This window comes from Marmota marmota, unplaced genomic scaffold (assembly GCF_001458135.2).
Source record: "Marmota marmota marmota unplaced genomic scaffold, marMar, whole genome shotgun sequence".
Lineage (NCBI taxonomy): Eukaryota > Metazoa > Chordata > Mammalia > Rodentia > Sciuridae > Marmota > Marmota marmota.
Window position 1 is genome coordinate 483,666 of NW_026005734.1, and position 19,478 is coordinate 503,143.

At 44.6% G+C, this 19,478-nt stretch overlaps 1 gene segment (V, D, J or C); it reads left to right on the plus strand.

The window, feature by feature from the left end:
• Positions 1-557: 557 nt before the first annotated feature.
• LOC107160910 lies at positions 558-4,255 on the plus strand. The segment is given in 3 exon segments: positions 558-708; positions 813-1,139; positions 4,176-4,255. Coding segments are annotated over 3 exon segments (438 nt in total).
• Positions 4,256-19,478: the final 15,223 nt, after the last annotated feature.

Consider the following 19,478-nt stretch of genomic DNA (forward strand, 5'->3'; position numbering starts at 1 on the left):
ACCATTTATGACATTTATGACTCTGTCTGCATTTTTCCAAAAAAAAAAAAAAAAGGTACGGGCAGCACAATAGAGCCTCCATCAGGTGATGTGTGCACATGCAGCAAATGGAACATTAGGAAGGGTTTTCGACCCATAAGGCCCCTGAAATGGTAGGGCATCCTATTGAATGGAATGTGATGGATGCCACAGCTAAGAAGCAAGCTCATGTTGCTGGGGCTGAGCTCTATTTGAGGCCTCCAAATACAGATTGCTGTATAGCAGTCCCTCTTGCCAGACATGAGCTGTTGGACCAGGGAACCAGCACTCATGCTTCTGTGTATGACTTCACACTTGCATCATGGAGTTACCATCTCAAATATATATTTTAGTGGGTTGTAAAAATAAATCCATAATTGAAAAGAGAATAGATCACAAAGTTAATTCTCCCTTCCTGAAAGCTAATCTATCCACCATGCTGCCCCATGACACTCCCATCTGCCCTCAGTGCTGCTCTACCTGGGCCTCCACCCAGAGCTGCTATATAGCAGGAGCACATGCAAATAGGGCCTCCCTCTGCTCATGAAAACCAGCCCACCTGACCCTGCAGCTCTGCACAGGAGCCCACCCTGGACTCCCAGCTCAGCCCACTCAGTGATCAGGACTGAACACAGCTGCTCACCATGGAGAGTGTGCTCAGCTGGGTTTTCCTGGTGGCTGTTTTCAAAGGTAATGAATGGAGAACCAGAGATCCTGAGTGTGTGAGTGGACAGGAGTGAGAGGAAGAGTGGATGAGTGCCAGTGTCCTGACCAGGCTGCCTCTGTGTTTGCAGGTGTCCAGTGTGAGGTGCAGCTGGTGGAGTCTGGGGGAGGCCTGGTGCAGCCTGGGGGTTCCCTGCGACTGTCCTGTGCAGCCTCTGGATTCACCTTCAGTAACTACTGGATGTACTGGTTCCGCCAGGCTCCAGGCAAGGGGCTGGAGTGGATCTCATACATTAGTGGTGATAGCAGTGACATAAACTATGCCAACGCTGTGAAGGGCCGATTCACCATCTCCAGAGACAACTCCAAGAACACGCTGTACCTGCAAATGAGCAGTCTGAGAGCAGAGGACACGGCCACCTATTACTGTGCTAGAGACACAGTGAGGGGACCTCAGTGTGAGCCCAGACACAAACCTCCTGCAGGGCGCCCAGGGCCAGCAGGGGGCGCTCAGCACACAGGAGCTCAGGTCACCCAGGAGCAGGTGCAGAGGGAGGAGGGAGCAGCTCAGCTCAGGCCCTGAGGTCCCTGCCCACCCAGCACCTCCTGACTCCACCTTGCCTGCAGATTCTTGAGGTCCCCCCTCTGCCAGACCCTCTGTGAGGTGATTCTTCTCTAGGTCTTGCTTGTCTGGAATTCTCTCAGCACAGACCAGGCAGTTTTGCAGATGGAGGTTACTTTTCAGTGACATTTCCTGAACAGCGCCTTTAAAGTGAAGTTTACTTTTTTTTTTCTTTTCAGCACCGGGGATTGAATCCAGAGTGCTTCACCCTTGAGCTCCATTCCTGGCTCATTTGTGTCTTATTTTGGGACAGGTTCTCCCTGAGATGCCCAGGCTGACCTTGAGGTTATGATTCTCCTGCCTCAGCCCTCAGTGTCCCTGGGGATAAAGGTGAGTTCCCCCACACCTGAGGAACTTTACAAACTCCTGATGCCATGTCTTGGTCCCTGCCTGTTCAGGTGGATCCTCTGTCTCCTTCCCATGACTCCTTCCCATTCCCACATCTTCTACTGTCCTTCCTTGGATCAGGTCACATGCACACTTCTTATTGGAGCCCACTTAGTGCCAGAACTTTCTACCCCTGGGGTCAATTGGCAATGTCTGGAGGAAGTTGTTTTCACATGTTAAGGATGAATTGTCCTGGCTTCTAGTTTTTAGAGACCACAGAAAGAAATTATCTGACACAAATATCCATGGACTGAGCTAGAAATGTTGACAGAAAACCTTAATACTTATTAAAATGCATAGAAATGTGTATATTCAGAGTGAACCTTGGTGTGTGGGAGCTGTCTGTCCCTCATGGTGAGCCTCTATGACACCCACACCTCACACCCAGGGCTCCAAAGTGTGGACACTCCTACTCCTCATGAACCTGTGCATGCCCTGTGGACAGGGTTGACCTGAACAATGTCTTGGAGAGACAGGGTCTCCATTTGCAAAGACCTAGGAGAGAGGGTGGTCAGCTGTGCATGGAGGTGTTTCTTCTCTAGGTCTGACTGTGGGTCAGCTCTGACCCTGGCCTAAGGACTCTCAAGAAATGCTGTGCCAGGACCACTCTGACCCCATTTTTCTGTGAGATGACCCTAAGCCTGAGAAGCCTCAGGACACCTGTCTGCTGGGGAGAGACAACTTGGATCCTGTCTGGGTTTCCAGCCAGTGTGGCTGCATTGCAGGACCACCGACAGGGTCACCTGGGCTGTGTCCCTCCTCACATCAGTGCTCACCCTGTTCTGAGAGTCTAACTACAGTCTGGATGAGAATGATAAGTGGCAATATTTATATCCCAGATTGTCCTAAGCTAGTCTTTGTTCCCTCCACAGAATTAATCATTTGTGTATTTTCAAAATATGTGTTTAGAGCTTTAGTATTGATTTTGCATAATTAATTTGTAAGTTGCCATGTTAGAGTGTTATGTTTTATAATGATATTTGGCACTTATATTTCTGTCAATGATACTTCCAAGTTTCTCTATATTTTAATATTTTATTTTGGATATAATTGTGCAAAATATGTGGTTCATTTTGACAAATGTATAGATATATAAGCAAAATTTTATAGCAGAGTGGTTGCTTTCTGCCCATATTTCCTACCTGAAGTTTTCCTGCCTGATATCATCTCTGCAATTATCTCTATATTTTTCTTCATATTAAATACAAATACATTAATGTTCCTTTGTTGTATACCTCTGGTGACCTGTGACAAACCTGAACAATAGTTTAGCCTTGTACAATTTATTGTAATTTAGTAAACAAAAAGGGATATTTCATCTGAACAAAGGCAGAACCAATACCTATCTTTCCCATTGGTCTATTTTGTGTCTGCTTTGTCTCACTGAAGCCTCAGGACTTGCTCTGGGGAACTCTCTCAGCTCATGCCTGAGCCTGGTGGATGCAGGGATTATCTCCTCTAAACACTGTGCCCCTGACTTGCAGAGACTCTGTGTTTGATTGCTTAAGCTCACATTTCTGACTATAACAATTGTACTCATGTAAGTAAATTAGATTTAGGAATTGACAGTTGAATATATTTTTTAAAACTTGATTATAAAATTTATATGTTGTATTTTGTTTTCTTTTACATGTGATGGTGTTTCATTGTTAACATGATTAAGAATGTCAGCATCTCTCTCCATCAGACAACAGCTGGCCATTCCAGCTGTATTTTCACACTTACACTGAAACCTACCACTAGTGAGGCAGAGGACAGCACCCTGACACAGGGGTGCCAGGCACCATGACGGATCTCAGGCTGTGCACACCCAGCTGTCCATCACCTGTCCCTCCTGGGTATGGGGAGCCCACCAGCTGCTCTGCCCCAGTCACTGTGAAGCACAGCCTGGCTGTGGGCCACAGGTGCCCTGTGAGCTGCAGAGCACCAGGACAAAGCGTGGGGAGTGGTAACAGTTACTGGGAGACCAGTGTCTGATGTTGGGGTCCCTGATGTCTTCATGGCTGTGGCATACTTGGTGACTGGGAAAGTTTCTGTGCAAAGGCATAGAATGCCTGGTTGCTATGGAAATGTCCTCCATGCTAGAGTCTTATCAGCCTTGACCTCTTCCTCAGGCCCAGCAGCTCCTGGGAATGAAGGAACTTCCTTGCTAAAATAACCACAATGTTTCACCAGTTCTGTAGGCATAGCATCCTATACCTCACCTCTGGTTCTTTGTCCACCATCACAACCTGTAAGCCCTTGTGCAAACTGATTACAATATAATATATATTGTAAATAAAAATAGAATTGTAAATAATATAGAACTACATTGTAAATTAAAAGACCAGGGAAGAAAGTAACCCAAACAAATCGAGATATGGCATTATTAGAATCCATGGCCAGCACCACAGAAGAATCACAGTGAGGGAGTTCAGGATGCACATAATTAAATTGTTCTGTGGATGAATGGATAATATAAGAGATAGACTACAGGCACCATAAGATCATTTTGATTCAGAGTTACATAAGCAAATACAGGAAGAAAATATTACTTCAATGGGGAGATAGAGGTTCCAAGAAATTACCAAACAGAAATCCTTGAAATGAAAGAGACAATAAACCAAATTAAACCTCCAATTGAAAGCATCACCAACAGGTTAGACCACGTGGAAGACAGGATGTCAGACAATGAAGACAAAATATATAATCCTGTAAACAATGTAGACCACACAGTGAAAATGGTAAGAAACCATGAGCAGAACATTCAAGAAATATGGATAGCATAAAAAGTCTGAATTTAAAAGTTATTGGGATAGAGGAAGGCATAGAGTTCCAAAACAAAGGAATGATCAATCTATTCAATAAAATAATAAGAGAAAATTTCCAAACATGAAGAATGAATCGGAAAAACAAATACAAGAGATTTACAGAATGCCAAATTTACAAATCACAACAGATCCATGCAAGACACATTATAATAAAAATTCTTTGTGTAAAGAATGAGAAGAGAATTTTAAAAGCTACAAGAGAAAGGAATCAGAATATGTACAGAGAAAAATCAATTAAGTTATGTACAGATTTCTCAACCCTGACCCTGAAAGCTAGAAGATCCTGAAAAAAAATACATCAAGCTCTGAAAGAAAATGGATGTCAACCAAAAATCTTGTATCCACCAAAATTAATCTTTAGAACTGATGATGAAATAAAAACCTTCCATAATAAACAAAAGTTAAAAGAACTTCCAGCTAGAAACCCTGCATTACAAAACATACTCTGCAAAATTTTCCATGCAGAGAAAATGAAAACAACCAAGAAAATCAACAGAGGGTGTATTGCACCAAAGGAAAAACCAAGTAAAGTTAAATACCAAAAATAAACAAATGCCTGGGAATAGAAATCATATCTCAATGATAACCATGAATGTTAATGGTTTAACTCACCAATCAAAAGACATAGGCTAGCAGATTGGATAATAAAAAGACCCAATAATATGCTGCCTTCAAGAGATTCATCTCAGAGGATGAGATATACATAGACTAAAGGTGGAATGTTGGGAAAAATCATACCACTCACCTGGACTGTGGAAGCAAGCAGGGGTTTCCATCCTCATATCAAATAAAGTAGACTTCAGGCCTAAGGCAATTAAAAGGGATAAAGAAGGACATTTCATATTGCTTAAGGGAACCAGTCATCAACAAGTCATAATGATTATAAATATATATGCCCTCCAAAATGCAGAATCTACATTTATCATGAAAAGTCCTCTCAAGTTCAGGAATCAAATAGACCACAACACAATAATTCTGAGTGGCTTTAAAACACCTCTGTCAACACTGGATAGATCTTCCAAACAAAAGCTGAAAAAAGAAACTATAGAACTCAATAATACAATCAATAACTTAGACGCAACTGATATATATATATATATATATATATATATATATATATATATAAAATATTTGATCCATCAATGAATGAATACACTTTCTTCTCAGCAGCACATGTATTCTTCTCTAAAATAGAACATATATTATACCACAAGGAACTCTTAGCAAATATAAAAATGTAGAGATACTACCCTGCATTCTATCAGATCATAAATAAATAAAATTAGAAATCAACAATAAAATAAAAAATAAAAACAACTCCAACACCTGGAGACTAAATAATATGCTACTAAATGAACAATGTGTTGCAAAAGATACCAAGAAAAAGATTTCAAAATTCTTAGAGGTAAATGAGAACACTGATAAACATCAAAATCTCTGAAACATTATTAAGACAGTTCTAAGAGAAAAGCTTATTGCATGGAATTTATTTCTTAAAAGAAGAAAAAGTCAACAAATAAGTGACCCAACTTTACATCTCAAAGCCCTAGAAAAAGAAGAACAAATAAACACCAAAAGCAGTAGAAGACAGGAATAATTAAAAATCATAGCTGAAATCAATGAAATTGAAACAAAAGAAACAATTGAAAAGATTGACAAAACAAAAATTTGGTTCTTTGAGAAAATTAATAAAATTGACAGACCCCTAGCCACATTAATAAAGAAAAGGAGAGAGAAATCTCAAGTTACTAACATACATGATGCAAAAGGAAATACCAGACACTCCAGAAATAAAGAAGATAATTTAAAATCATTTTGAAAACTTGTACTCCAATAAAATAGAAATTATCAAAGGCAGTCCCCTGTGTGAACGTCTAGAGCGTTCGGGTCCCTGGGTAAGGGTCAAGAAATAACCAGGACACAGGGGATGCAGAGCCAAGGCAGCAATCGCAACTGCATGCTGAGGTTTATTTGTAAGTTCCTTTTGTACACTTCTTCTAACAAAGCAAGAAATTCTTCAATAACACTTTACCCACATTGTCCAAATATCATGCCTCAGCGGATACACAGAGCTATATTCAAATTGTTCCTGTTTGTTTGATAAGTACCCTCCTAAAGTTCTTTGTAGACATTATCTACTCCTCTGAGGATGCATTTGTTTCTTCAGAATGTACTGTTCCCAGGATAAGTATGCAGGAAGCTTCTTCCTCTTGGCCAAACCATGCAGAACTTGTGACTTGCGATAAGGGGAAGAGAACTTTTCCTCCTCCTAACTGAAGTTTGCCTCAGCTGACCTAAATCACAGCCACAGCTCTTGCAAAATGTCAGGCCTGAGGGAGCTAAACTCTGCACACTTAAACCCCAACACATATGATTTGCCCAAATTGAATCAGGATGCTCTACACAGTTTAAAGAGATCAATTTCAAGTGATGAAAGAGAAGATGCCATCAGAATCCATCCAAGCAAGAAAAGACCAGGACCAGAAAGATACAAAACTGAGTTCTACAAGATCTTTAAAAAGAACTTATATCAATACTCTTCAAATTATTTCACAAATTAGAAAAAGAGGAGCACTTCCAAACTTTGCTATGAGGCCAATATCACCCTGATTCCAAAGCCAGACAAAGACACATCAAAAAAAGAAAATTTCAGAGCAATATCTCTAACGAACATACATGCAAAACTTCTCAATAAAATTCTGGCAAATTAAATACAAAAACATATCAAAAAGATAATACACTACAACCAAGTGGGGTGCATTCCAAGAATGCAAGGATGGCTCAATATATAGAAATCAATAAATGTAATTCATCACATCATAGACTTAAAGATAAGAATCATTTAATCATCTCAATAGATGCAGAAAAATCATTTGGCAAAATACAGCACCCCTTCATGTTCAAAAAATTAGAAAAACTGGGGATAACAGGAACATTTCTCAACATCACAAAAGCTATCTATGCTAATCCCAGGCCAACATCAATCTAAATGGAGAAAAATTGAAAGCATTCCCTCTAAAAACTGGAACAAGACAGAGATGACCTCTTTCACCACTTCTATATAACTTAGTTATTGAAACACTGGCCAGAGCAATTAGACAGAAAGGAAATTAAAGGAACGTGGATAGGAAAAGAAGAACTCAAAGTAGCCCTTTTTGCTGGTGATATAATTCTATACATAGAAGACTCAATAAATTCCAAAAGAAAACTTCTAGAGCTAGTGCATCAATTCAGCAAAGTAGCAGAATATAGAACCAACACACATAAGTCAAAGGCATTTTGGTATATTAGTGACAAATCCTCTGAAAGAGAAACATGGAAAACTAACCCTATTTACAACAGCCTCAAAATATAAAACATAAAAACACTTGTGTATCAGCTGAATGAAAGTGGTGAAAGACCTCTACAACAGAAACTACAGAATGCTAAAGAAAAAAATTAAAGAGGACCTTAGAATATGGAAAGATCTTCCTTGTTTTTGGATAGGCAGAATTAATATTGTCAAAATGACCATAATACCAAAAGCACTATACAGATTTAAAGCAATTCCAATTAAAATCCCAATGACATTCCTCATAGAAATAGAAAATGCAGACATGAAATTCACATAGAAAAATACAAGATCCAGATTAGCTAAAGCAATCCTTAGCAAGAAGAGTGAAGCAGGTGCCAGCACTATACCAGACCTTAAACTCTACTGCAGAGCAATAGTAACACAAACAACATGGCATTGTTACTAAGATGGACCTGCAGATCGATGGTACGGAGTAGAGGTACGAATTAGCATAGATTAGCATAGATAGGTTTTGTGATGTTGTGATGTATCACAATTACAGTTATCTAATATTAGACAATGGCACAGAAACATACATTGGAGAAAAGACAGTGTCTTCAACAAATGGTGCTGGGAAAACTGGAAAACACTATGCAACAAAATGAAATGAAACCCCTATCTCACTATTCATACCACTCGAAGTGTATCAAGGACCTAGGAATTAAACCAGAGACACTGCATCTAATAAAAGAAAAAGCAGGCCCAAATCTCCCGAATCTCCATCATGTCTGATTAGGCCTCAACTTCCTTAATAAGACTCTTACAGTGCAAGAATTAAAATCAAGAATCAATAAATGAGGTGGATTCAAACTAAAAATCTCCTTCCTACCAAAAGAAACAATCAGTGCAGGGAATAGAGAGCCTACATTTTGGGAGCAAATTTTTACCACACACACACATCAGATAGAGTGCTAATCTCTAGGATATATGAAGAACCAAAGATCTAAACACCAAAGAAACAAATAACCCAATCAATAAAGGGGCTCAGAAACTGAACAGACATTTCTCAGGAGTGGATCTACAATCAATCAACAAACATGGAAAAATGTTCCACATCTGTAGCTAGTAGAGAAATGCAAATCAAAGCTACTCTAAGATTTCATCTCACTCCAGTCAGAATGGCTGTTATCAAGAATACAAACAACAATAAGTGTTGGGGAGCATGTGGGGAAAATGCACACTCATACATTGCTGGTGGGACTGCAAATTGGTGCAGCCAATATGGAAAGCAGTATGGAGATTCCTTGGAAATCTGAGAATGGAACCACCATTTGACCCAGCTATCCCTCTCCTTGGACTACAACCAAAGGATTTTAAAATGGCATAATACAGAGACACAGCCACATCATTGTTTATAGCAGCACAATTCACAATAGCTAAATGGTGGAATTAACATAGATACCCTTCAGTATGTGAATGGAAAAATAAAACATGGTATGTATACACAATGGAATATTATTCAGCATTAAAAAAGAATAAAATTATAGCATTTGCAGGTAAATAGATGGAGTTGGAGAATACAATGTTACATGAAGTTAGTCTATCCCAAAATACCAAAAGCTGAATGTTTTCTGTGATATGATGATGCTGACTCATAAAATCATTGGGAGGAGTGGAGCATGGGAGGGACTGTAGATAGGGCAAATAGCTGGGAGGGGAAGTGAGGGGTATGGGTGTAGAAAAGATGGTGGAATGAGATGGATGTCATTATCCTAAGTACATGCATAAAGACATGAATGGTGTGACTATACTTTGGGTACAACCAGAGATATGAAAAACTTGTGTTCTCTATCTGTAATATAAATTGTCATGCATATTGCTGTTCTATATAACAAATTAGAAGAAAAACAAATAAATAAAAGGTTTTCAACTGTCAAATCCCTGAATTTAATTCATATAACTAAGTCCAAATATTACACTCATAGAAGCAGGCATACACAGGGTGCAATGGCACACACCTGTACTCCCAGTGGCTCGGGAGGCTGAGGCAGGAGGATTGTAAATTCAAAGCCAGCCTCAGAAAAGGCAAGGCACTAAGAATCTCAATAAGTTCCTACCTCAAATAACATACAAATCAGTGGGGGATGTGGCTCAGTGCCCGAGAACCCCTGAAACCCACCCCTAGAAATAAAGCAGACCTAAGCAATCACATACAGACTGTGTGCAAGTGAGGGATCATGTTTAGGGAAAGAGATCCCACCATCCAACTGGGCCCTGGAAGGAGCTGAGGGAGGCCCCCAGAGCAAGTCCTGAAGTTTCAGTGAGACTCAGGAGACAGAAACTAACCCACTGGGAAAGTAAACAATTGGGAAAACTCTGCTTATCAGTTGCAATATCATGTTTGTTCACTTATGAAAAGGTATTGTACAAAATATGATTATTAATTAGATATATAATGATATTAGGGACGTAAGGCAAAGGAAAATTACTGTATTTGTATTTGGTATGAAGAACAGGTAATAATTTGAGAAGGTTATGACAGAGAAATTTCATATAGAAAATACAGGTGGAAGAAATGACTCTTATAACATTTTGTTTATGCATTTTTAATTTTTAATATGCCAAATAATTATATGTAATTGAGCTGATCAAATAAAATATTAAAAATATAGAAGTCTTGTTGACATAAAGTGGACATAAATGAAACAGAGAATAAAACCAACAGTACAAAATATCAATGAAAAAAAGTTCTGTCATTTTAAAGATCAATAAAATGGACAAATCTTTGGTGGACTGATCAAGAAAACACACAGGCAAGAGGAAAAAGGTGGGGTGTCAATGTACCTCAAAGCAAGCACCCGCAGCAGGTACAGGAAAGGGGCGAGAATCTACTTCACAGCCAGCAGCCCCACAGCTGCAGGAGGGAGAGAGGCAGGACATGGTGCTGCTGGCCTTCATGTGCAGGAAGAGGTGGCCACAAATGTGCAGGTGCAACTTCTACTGACAGGCAAAGTTATATCCTTCCCTGAGTCCATGGCAACTGCCTCCTTATGGGGCAATGCCCAAGCCAGCAAGGGACTATAGCAGATTAGAAATGACCAGGCCACCAGGCAGGCCCAAGCCATGGTCTCCCAGAAACCCTTCCAGGAGGCAGAGCTCCTTTTGAAGAGCAATAATTTGGCCCACAAAAGCATTGTGACCAGGTGGTCTCTGTGCTCTGAGAGCCTGGGGACGTTACAAGCTGGGGCAGGTACTGTCCCTATACAGGGCTTAAGGCGGAGAGCCATGGAGGACTTTCCAGCTTATTGAGACAGTAAACAAGGTGTAGAAGGGAAGGTGTCTCATGAAGGACTAGGGCAGCCTTAGCCAAGGAGTTGATCTGGGATGGACTAAAGAAGAACACAGAGCAGGAGTGGCACCAGTACACAATGACACACTGGATGACTGGATTTTGGCCACCCAGGATACAGGGACACCAGCAGCTCAAGCCTCTCTGCTGGCCTCAGCCATGACAGCTGCATAAAAGCAGGACTAAGGAGGCTTGCAGACAGCTAGTCAGAGACTGCAAAAAATGTGCACCTTATCTCCCCATTGGCCCTTTACAACCTGCTGGAGTGAATCCCTGAGGGTTAACATATAAGCTTTATGGCAAATGGATGTCTCTCATTATGCACCTTTGAAAATTTAAAATATATTTGTATAATCATTGATATCTATTCAGGCTGTGTAATGGCCACAGTCCCCACAGAAGAAACCAAAAAAACAGGTCATCACCCATGTACTTCAATGTTTTGGAATCTCAAACGTTCCCATTTCTATTAAAGCTGACAATGGGCCAGCCTGTACTAGCAAGGCATTTCAGGCAGTTTGCAGTGATTGGCATATACAGCACTTAACTGGGATCCCCTACAACCCTTAGGCTCAAGGCATCATAGAAAGAACACACAAGGAATTAAAGACATGCTACCAGACAGAGGGGGAAGCTATACCAAGTCCCTCATGATGCCTTGAAAAGAACCTTACTTGCTTCAAATTTTCTTTCAATGTCAAAATGTTCTACAGACACAGCAGCCTATAAACATGCCCCCCACGGGGCCCTCCCTCTACCTACAGTGTCATGGAGGGATCCCATAACAAGTGCATGGGGTGGTCTGGGGTCTCTCCTAACCACGGGTGGAAGGTTTACATGTTAACAGGAGCCTCACCCCAGCTGGTGCCTGCCAAAAAGTCAAGCCCTGGACCCCCAGAACCACCAACCAAGGAGATGAAGGAACTAACTCTGGAGGAAAAACCTCACAGGAAAAGACCTCAACAACACAAGCAGACCTCACGTAAAGTAACTGGGGTGATCTTAAATGACTTGTTGACCAAGCCACCAGATTGGCCCCTTTGCCTGTTGGCAACCCCATCCCTGGGCCTACGATGGTGGTCCTACTGTGTGCAATGCTCACTGCTAACAGTGAAGCCCCCATCAGGTAAATTGGGCCCTGCTCACTAGACCACCCCTTCTGGCTATTGCTAATTGGGACAGGCTTTATCCAAGCTCTTTTCCAATAATTCCAACCTTATTGATCATGATTTATCCATCCAGGAGGTAACTGTCCCCTACAATATCAGCATTTCTAGACCCACTGTGCCATAGTAGATAATGAAGTCTATAATCCAGACAGTCCACTCTTTTTTGCTCTTGCCAATGAAACGATTGTAGATAACTATAATAAGTCATATGTTGGGCTGTCTCTCTCTGACCTTAGAGGTTTAGTTAATACTACCTATAGCCACAGACTCCCCCATGGCAAATGCACGAAACCCTTGCTGCCAACATGCCCAACAATGCTTGATGGAAAGCCCTCTCAGATAATGATATCATCCCATGGAATAATGTGTCACTGCCATATCTTATCTCCTTGATAAGAGGAATTTCTCTGGGGAAGAATAACACCTATGTGCCTAGGTGGGCGCAGCTCTCTGGAATGTCACTGTTGTGCCCCAAAACCACATGGGCCACTGCAGTACCTGCTACACAGGACAAGCCATTACCAACTGGTATGCAGGAACTCAGTATGGATGATGGATATCACACCAATATTGCTGGTGGCTAGGCCCACAAATGGGCAGCAGCTGGCTGGATGAATGGGTTGATATTGAGTCCAGACTCTGACCATGGATTTGCCCTTGTTCCAAATTATGCCCATACCCACCAGGAACAAGCTTGTGTTTTGCCACCCTTTGCCATGCTTATAATCAATGATACTGATGGCATAAGTAGCACTCATACAGAGGTCCCTTGTGCAGTCACCGCATCCTGCTGGCTCACAAATTGTCTAACCCCTGATATGAAAGCTAAATGTATTTTTTACCCTTAAACTGGCCCCAGTAATCTGGCTTCCAGTGAACCTGTCCAGAGAGTGGAAGAGACCTTGGGACAGGGAGATGAAGAGTCTTCTGCATGACATCCTGCACCAGACAAGGTGTGCAATTAGCCTCTTCATTGCTGGAATTATCGACCTGGTAGCCACCCTCACCGCCACAGCCACTGCCACTGCTTCACTCACTAAGAGTATCCAGACTGCTCAGACTGTGAGCAATGTGTCTACTGCCACAGCAGAAGCCTTTGTAACTCAAAATGACTTAAGTGAAATGTCCTGAGGTGCCATTTTAGTCATTCAGCAAGAAACAGACCTCCACCAGGAACAACTAGATATTCTGTTTATGTTGCAAGGGTCACTGTGACCCTGAGTTTCATAGTATTTGTGTCACTCAATATGCTGTGTCTTAAAATGTAACCTTACACATCTACAGTTTTTCTCAGTATATTAAGGGCACTTGGGATGCTAACTGTGTTGTGACTATGCAAAACCTTACTAAGACACTGTCAAAATCAGTGAGACTAAGGTGTCTATTTTCACCACCTCTTCTTTCTTCCAGGGATTAACTGAACATTGGGAAACCTGATAGCCAAATTAAATAATCCTTATAATGCTATTACCCTGGCTCTACTGTTTATATTAGTGACAATTTTTTCTTGTGTTTTGAGATGTTTATGTAGCCATGTAAGGGTAACCAAATGAAAAACATCAATGCTGGCTGAGGTCCTTGTGGCACAGTAAGAGGGGGGAGATGTGGGGACAGGTGCATGGAGTACTGCATACATGGCATATGTCGAGGGTGTCTGAGTGGCAGGCCACTGCCTTTGTGCCAGGCATGTAAGCAGCAGGCCGCTTATACCATAGATACAGCCCGGGGCTTGAGACCATTGTTGCAGTCCCTGTGCTTGCTCCATGGGCCACTCCTCGATTGGTCACTGCAAGGACACTTAGTAGAAACTGCATTGGTGACTGCCTGTTATCTGCTAAGGTAGTGCCTGAGTATATATACACACAATAACTGCACAATAAAATCAGACCAGCTTCCTGCTTGGTGTACTGAGGTCTTAATTAGCGATTCTGCAAACACACTCTCCTCTACCCTGGTCCTTGGACCTCCTGGCTGGAGAAACAAAGCCCACACAATCAGACACACAGCTGGCCATTCCAAATGTACTTCCATACTTTCAGTGAAACGTAGATGTTCTGCCGCAGAGGACAGCACCCTGACACAGGGGTGCCAGGCGCCATGGTGGATCCCAGGCTGTGCACACCCAGCTGTCCATCACCTGTCCCTCCTGGGTGTGGGGAGCCCACCAGCTGCTCTGCCCCAGTCACTGTGAAGCACAGCCTGGCTGTGGGCCACAGGTGCCCTGTGAGCTGCAGAGCCCCAGGACAAGGCCCTCTCTGCACGTGGCCCTCACCACCCACCCTCACCCTCGCCCTCCCTGCACCTTCCCATCTGCAGGGCCACTGTCCTCTCTCTTTCCAGGACCTGCTGCAGTAGCTTCCCCACATGAGGGATGGTGTGGTGATGGTCTCCCTCTGCCTGACCCACTTCAGACAGGTCCATGTGTCCAGGGCCTTGCCCAGGGCCAGCAGGGACAGGTTAAATTACCTTCTTCCTCTGTGGACAGCATATTTTCCACATATACACATATACAAGGGACAAAATGGTGATCATGAAAAGTGCTTCAACAACCATGTTAATGAGTTAATGAAAGGATGCTTAGACTCCATGTCCCAACTGCTGTGCACAATGAAGAGAGATCCTGTGCCCAAGCCTCAGGCTGTCGCACCCCATGTCTTTGCTGGTCTCAGGACATGCTGCACAGGGTGAGCTCTCTTGCCTGCTGTCCTACAAGCTGGCCCTGTAGCTAGGAGAACTAGAGTACTGGGACATTAGGGGACATTGCTCCCAGTACTCTAGTTCTGCCTGTGCTCCAGGGCTACCCAGTGAATCTTCTGGAATCAGGGTGGGGAAGACCCACCTCCACACTTGGGCACCCTGTGAGCCTGCAGAGTTAGCCCATGGGAGCTGCCAGGTTGGCAGTTGGGTGTTGATCTCCAGACCAGAGCTGGCACAGACCAACACTTACTCATTCCCAGGGCTGGATCCACATCCTTGGAAGTTTAGTGTGTCCACCTCAGGACCAGCCTGTGTGAGCTGAGTCCAGTCTGTGCTGCCTGAGCAGCTCCTGCTCAGCTCTCCTCTGCTGGGCTTGTGGAGCTTCCTCTTGGAATTTGTTCAGGTAACCCCCAGGGACACGGTCACTGGCTGATTCTCCGTGGCTGAGTGGAAACTGCTCGGGACCTGCTCCCTGTCCTGGTGCACCTGATACTCACTGGGCCCCTCTGGTACTTCCCTGTGCTGCATTTCTGTTGGCTTCTGTCTCTCAGTTTCCATCTCCAGCTTCTGCTAACTTCCTCATCCTGGGGCCTGGGGGCATTTTCCTTGCAGATCTCAACATCATAATCAAAGGACTTTAGGATCTTGGGATCCCCTGTGGACCCCTGGGCCCTGTGTTAGGTGGAGCCTGTTCTACCTGTGGCCACACCCCAGGGCTGTCATTTCAGTTTGTAAAAACCAGCTGCACATCCTGGGGAGGCAGGAGCAGAGGTCCAGGTGCCTGAGCATGGCCTGTTGGTGAGCTCAGGACTCGTGGTCCACCCATCACCCCACACTCTCGCTCCTGGGAGGAGAGCCCTCCTGATCCCTCCTGCTGGCTCTGCTGGTCTGCAGGGTGAGCGTGCTGCCCACAGCCACCCTCTGGGTGAGGACAGACAAGTGCTCCTGGGTCAGCCATGGCCATGTGCCTCTTGTCTCAGCCCCTCCCTCTCCTGACCTTGCTCACCAGCACAGCCACTGTCCAGCTCTGTGCCTGTGAGGCCAGCTTCTTACATGGACAGGGTAATGAGGCCATGAAGAGGCTGTCCTTCAGGCCTGGCCTTTTCTCCTAGCACTGTAACCTAAATTGGGCTCCTCAGCTGTGCACCCCTGTGGCAAGTGCCTGAGGCCACCAACACATGAAGAGGAGCTTTCCTTTGGCTCATGACTTCCAGTGCTCTAGTCCATGAAGAGAGGAGTCCACTGCATTCACACCTTTCCTGGGTGTGCCAGGGGCAATGCAGAGATCCCACTGTGGGACAGCCACTCACCCTGTTTCTAGGAATCAAAAGGGAGGGGAGAAGAGATGGGGTATGACCACCCACTCGCAGTGCATGTTCACAGTGATTGACATAAATTTCAAAGTCCCCATGTCCTGAGGGATCCCCCACTCCCCAACAGCCCACAGGGCTGCAGAACAACCTTAGCACATGTTATTTTGGGAGGACAATTATGACACTAGTCATTTCATACCTGGACACAAATCTTTCACATCCATCTCATAAGACGGAGCACATTCAGTCCTCATCCTGGAGTCCCTAAAGTCACAAATCCTCCAGCAGATCCCAGAAATCCAGGAGGACCCCAGAGCCCTGTGCACACTGAAGCCTACTCTATAGTAGCCACACCCGAGGCCTGTGGTTTTAGTTTGTGAAAAACAGCTGCACAACGTGGGAAGGCAGGAGCAGAGGTCAGCGTGTCTGACCACTACAAGATTCTGCAAGATTCAGGGAACTCTCTACCATGTGCCTTAAAATCAAAGAGGGGTCCCATACTCCCAAGTCCTATGGCAGGGGTGAGTACTCCCATTGAGAAGGAAAAAGACAGAGACATGTTGAAGGGGACTGAAGCCCAGCAGGCCTGACAGTAAACCCAGTGCTCCAATTCTGTCCTCAGGGCCACTGTGGGGACACAGGTGAGGGCTCTGAGCAGCCCCAGTACACAGTCCAGCTGGACACAGCCCCCTGGCCTCACCCTTAGCCTCACTGTGCTGTTCTTCCTCTGAGTAACTTCCTGGTTCCTTTCATCATGGAAAGTGCTGGATTTCGCCCAGTGGTATACTCTAGGTTAGTTGAGATGCTCTTGTGTCATTGGCCTCTGCTGTGCTGAGGAGGGATCCACAGTGGGCTGCTCCTTTAGCTGTCCCTGCACCCCAGGCAGGTGGCCCCTGTCAAGGTGTGGCTCTCTCACTGTGCCCTGCCCTTCAGCTCCAGGCTGCCAGGACTTCTCTGCAGAGTTCCAGCCCCTAGTTCATCATGGCTGTTGGACTGCAGTTGGCCTCACTGTGCTCATCTGGGTTTTGGACCAGCCTATGTCTGGCCTCCTCAGGTGGTTTCCCATCAGTTCTCCTCTCATGTGTTGCAGGACCATCCCGAGGTCCCCTGCCCTGGCTCTGCTCCTTCATTCATTGTTAGTCACCCATCAGTCCATCCTGCCATGTCTCTGTGCCTGCTGTTTTCTTCCCCAGGTGCAGTCCTGGCAGACCTGGTGGGACCTGGGCCATCCCCCTGTCCTGTAGTTGGCTGTGGCATCATGGCTGTGGGCAGAGGGGCAGAAGGGAAGCCATGGGCAGGGTGAGCTCTCTGGGGAAAGGCAGGTGAGGACGTGGACTGGACCTGAGTGGTGCTGGGCAGGCTGTCTGCATGGCCACCCTGACACACTCAGGCAACAGTGGGGGGCTGGGCCTAGCATAAATAACTGTGAAGTTAAAAGAATAATAATGACTGACTGGCATGGATTGAGCTGTGTTAATGCCATAATACTGAATTCCAAGGTCCCCAAATTAACTTGCAAAAAGTGTAACTTCATGTGTAATAGCCCCAAAGTTAAAATGCTAAAAATCAACTAACTTACAATGTATGTCCTCAAACAGTAATGTAAAACCATTAAAAGTACTATTACGTTATGTTTCCAGCTGGAGGTGAATTGAGGAAACTCACAAACACACAGAGCATTTCTGGATCACTTTGTACAATAACACACACTCAGATCCACACACTCAGGTGCAAGACACACTCTCAGCTGTAAACATGATGTTCACACTTGAGTGACTGTTTGTACACCACAGGAACTTGAAAAGGAATGGGAAGTTTGTCGCACTCCAGACTTCTACAGCAACAGTGTCCCAGCTCTGGGGGCCATGCCACACCTCCTCAGCCCTGGGAGCAAGGCCAAACCTTGCATTCAAAGCTGTTCTATTTTTGCATTTGTTCATGGACCTCAGCTGCCTGAGAAGGCAATTCCCTCCCAAGGCCCAATTCCCAGAAGAGTTTCTCCACCCCATCCTCTTGTGTCTGTCTCCTGCTGTGAATAAAAGTTCTTCTGAGCAGCTAAGGAAGGTCACAGTCCCTGCCATGTCTGTGCAAGGTGATTGCTGTGTTTGCAATGATCCCCAAGTCTGTCCCTGGTGCACGATGGATGTGCTTAGAAAGGAAGCAAGTGAGTTACAGGAAATCTTCTTCTAAATATAACTCACAGCAATTTTGGCCATGGGTCCTGTGTTTAAAGGTCAACCAGGTGAATCACCCATGAACTGGAGGAGTAATCACCTGAACTGAGACAGAGGCCACTCAGGAAAGTTCCAAAGAAACAAGCGTCATTGGTGAGGAAGTCATTGAGGAGACTGAAGAGACCAAGATGTTGGATCCATGAAATCTTGATCAACACAGAAATGAATGGGAAGTCTCCAGGGAGGCTGGTGGTCAATGCAGTGGAAGGACAAGTTACATGAAGCACATCCACGTGCAGCTCAGGCTTGATGGAGCCCACTGGGTTACCTTGGCCCTAGAAAATTTGGGAAATCTATCACAGAGGGCGCCCCAGATTCCCTAGGTTCCCCAGGTGAGGAAGTGGAAGCATATAGAAATCTTCCCATTACTACACATGGAAGGACAGCTTTCTGAATCAAATGATTTGCTAGGAATTGGAAACAGCACACAAAGAGACATGTGCATTTGCAGATGGCAAAATCATGGGAATCAGCAAGGACACACCTGGGTCACCCCAGAATCAGGAGGTGGGTGCTGCAGGCTCAGTGTTTGCAGGGAGTTCATGGTCAACACCACAGGGAACAAGGAGAGGAGCCCACATGTCTTATTACTGTGCTGTGCTCACTCAGTTAGGCAGGAGGTCAATTCCTGAACCTCATCAGGAGGTCAGCAACTACACCTGCCCTCTCAGTGACCCCACCTCACTAAAGACAGTGTCCACTGTTCTCTCCAAATGCTGGGCTGTGGGCAAGGCAGGTCTCACTGCAGGGATGCTGCACAGGGAAGGGACTGGGCCTCCTCCCTCACCCAGCCTGCCCTGCATGCCGTCCTGTCTGCTGTCAGCCTGGCTCTGCTGCTCTGGGGGACTCAGGGGCTCTCAGCCTCAGGCTGCAGCTGAGAGCTGCCTCTGCTCCCAGGACTCTCCCCTGGCCCAGCACCTCCATCCTGTCCTCTCCTGGTGG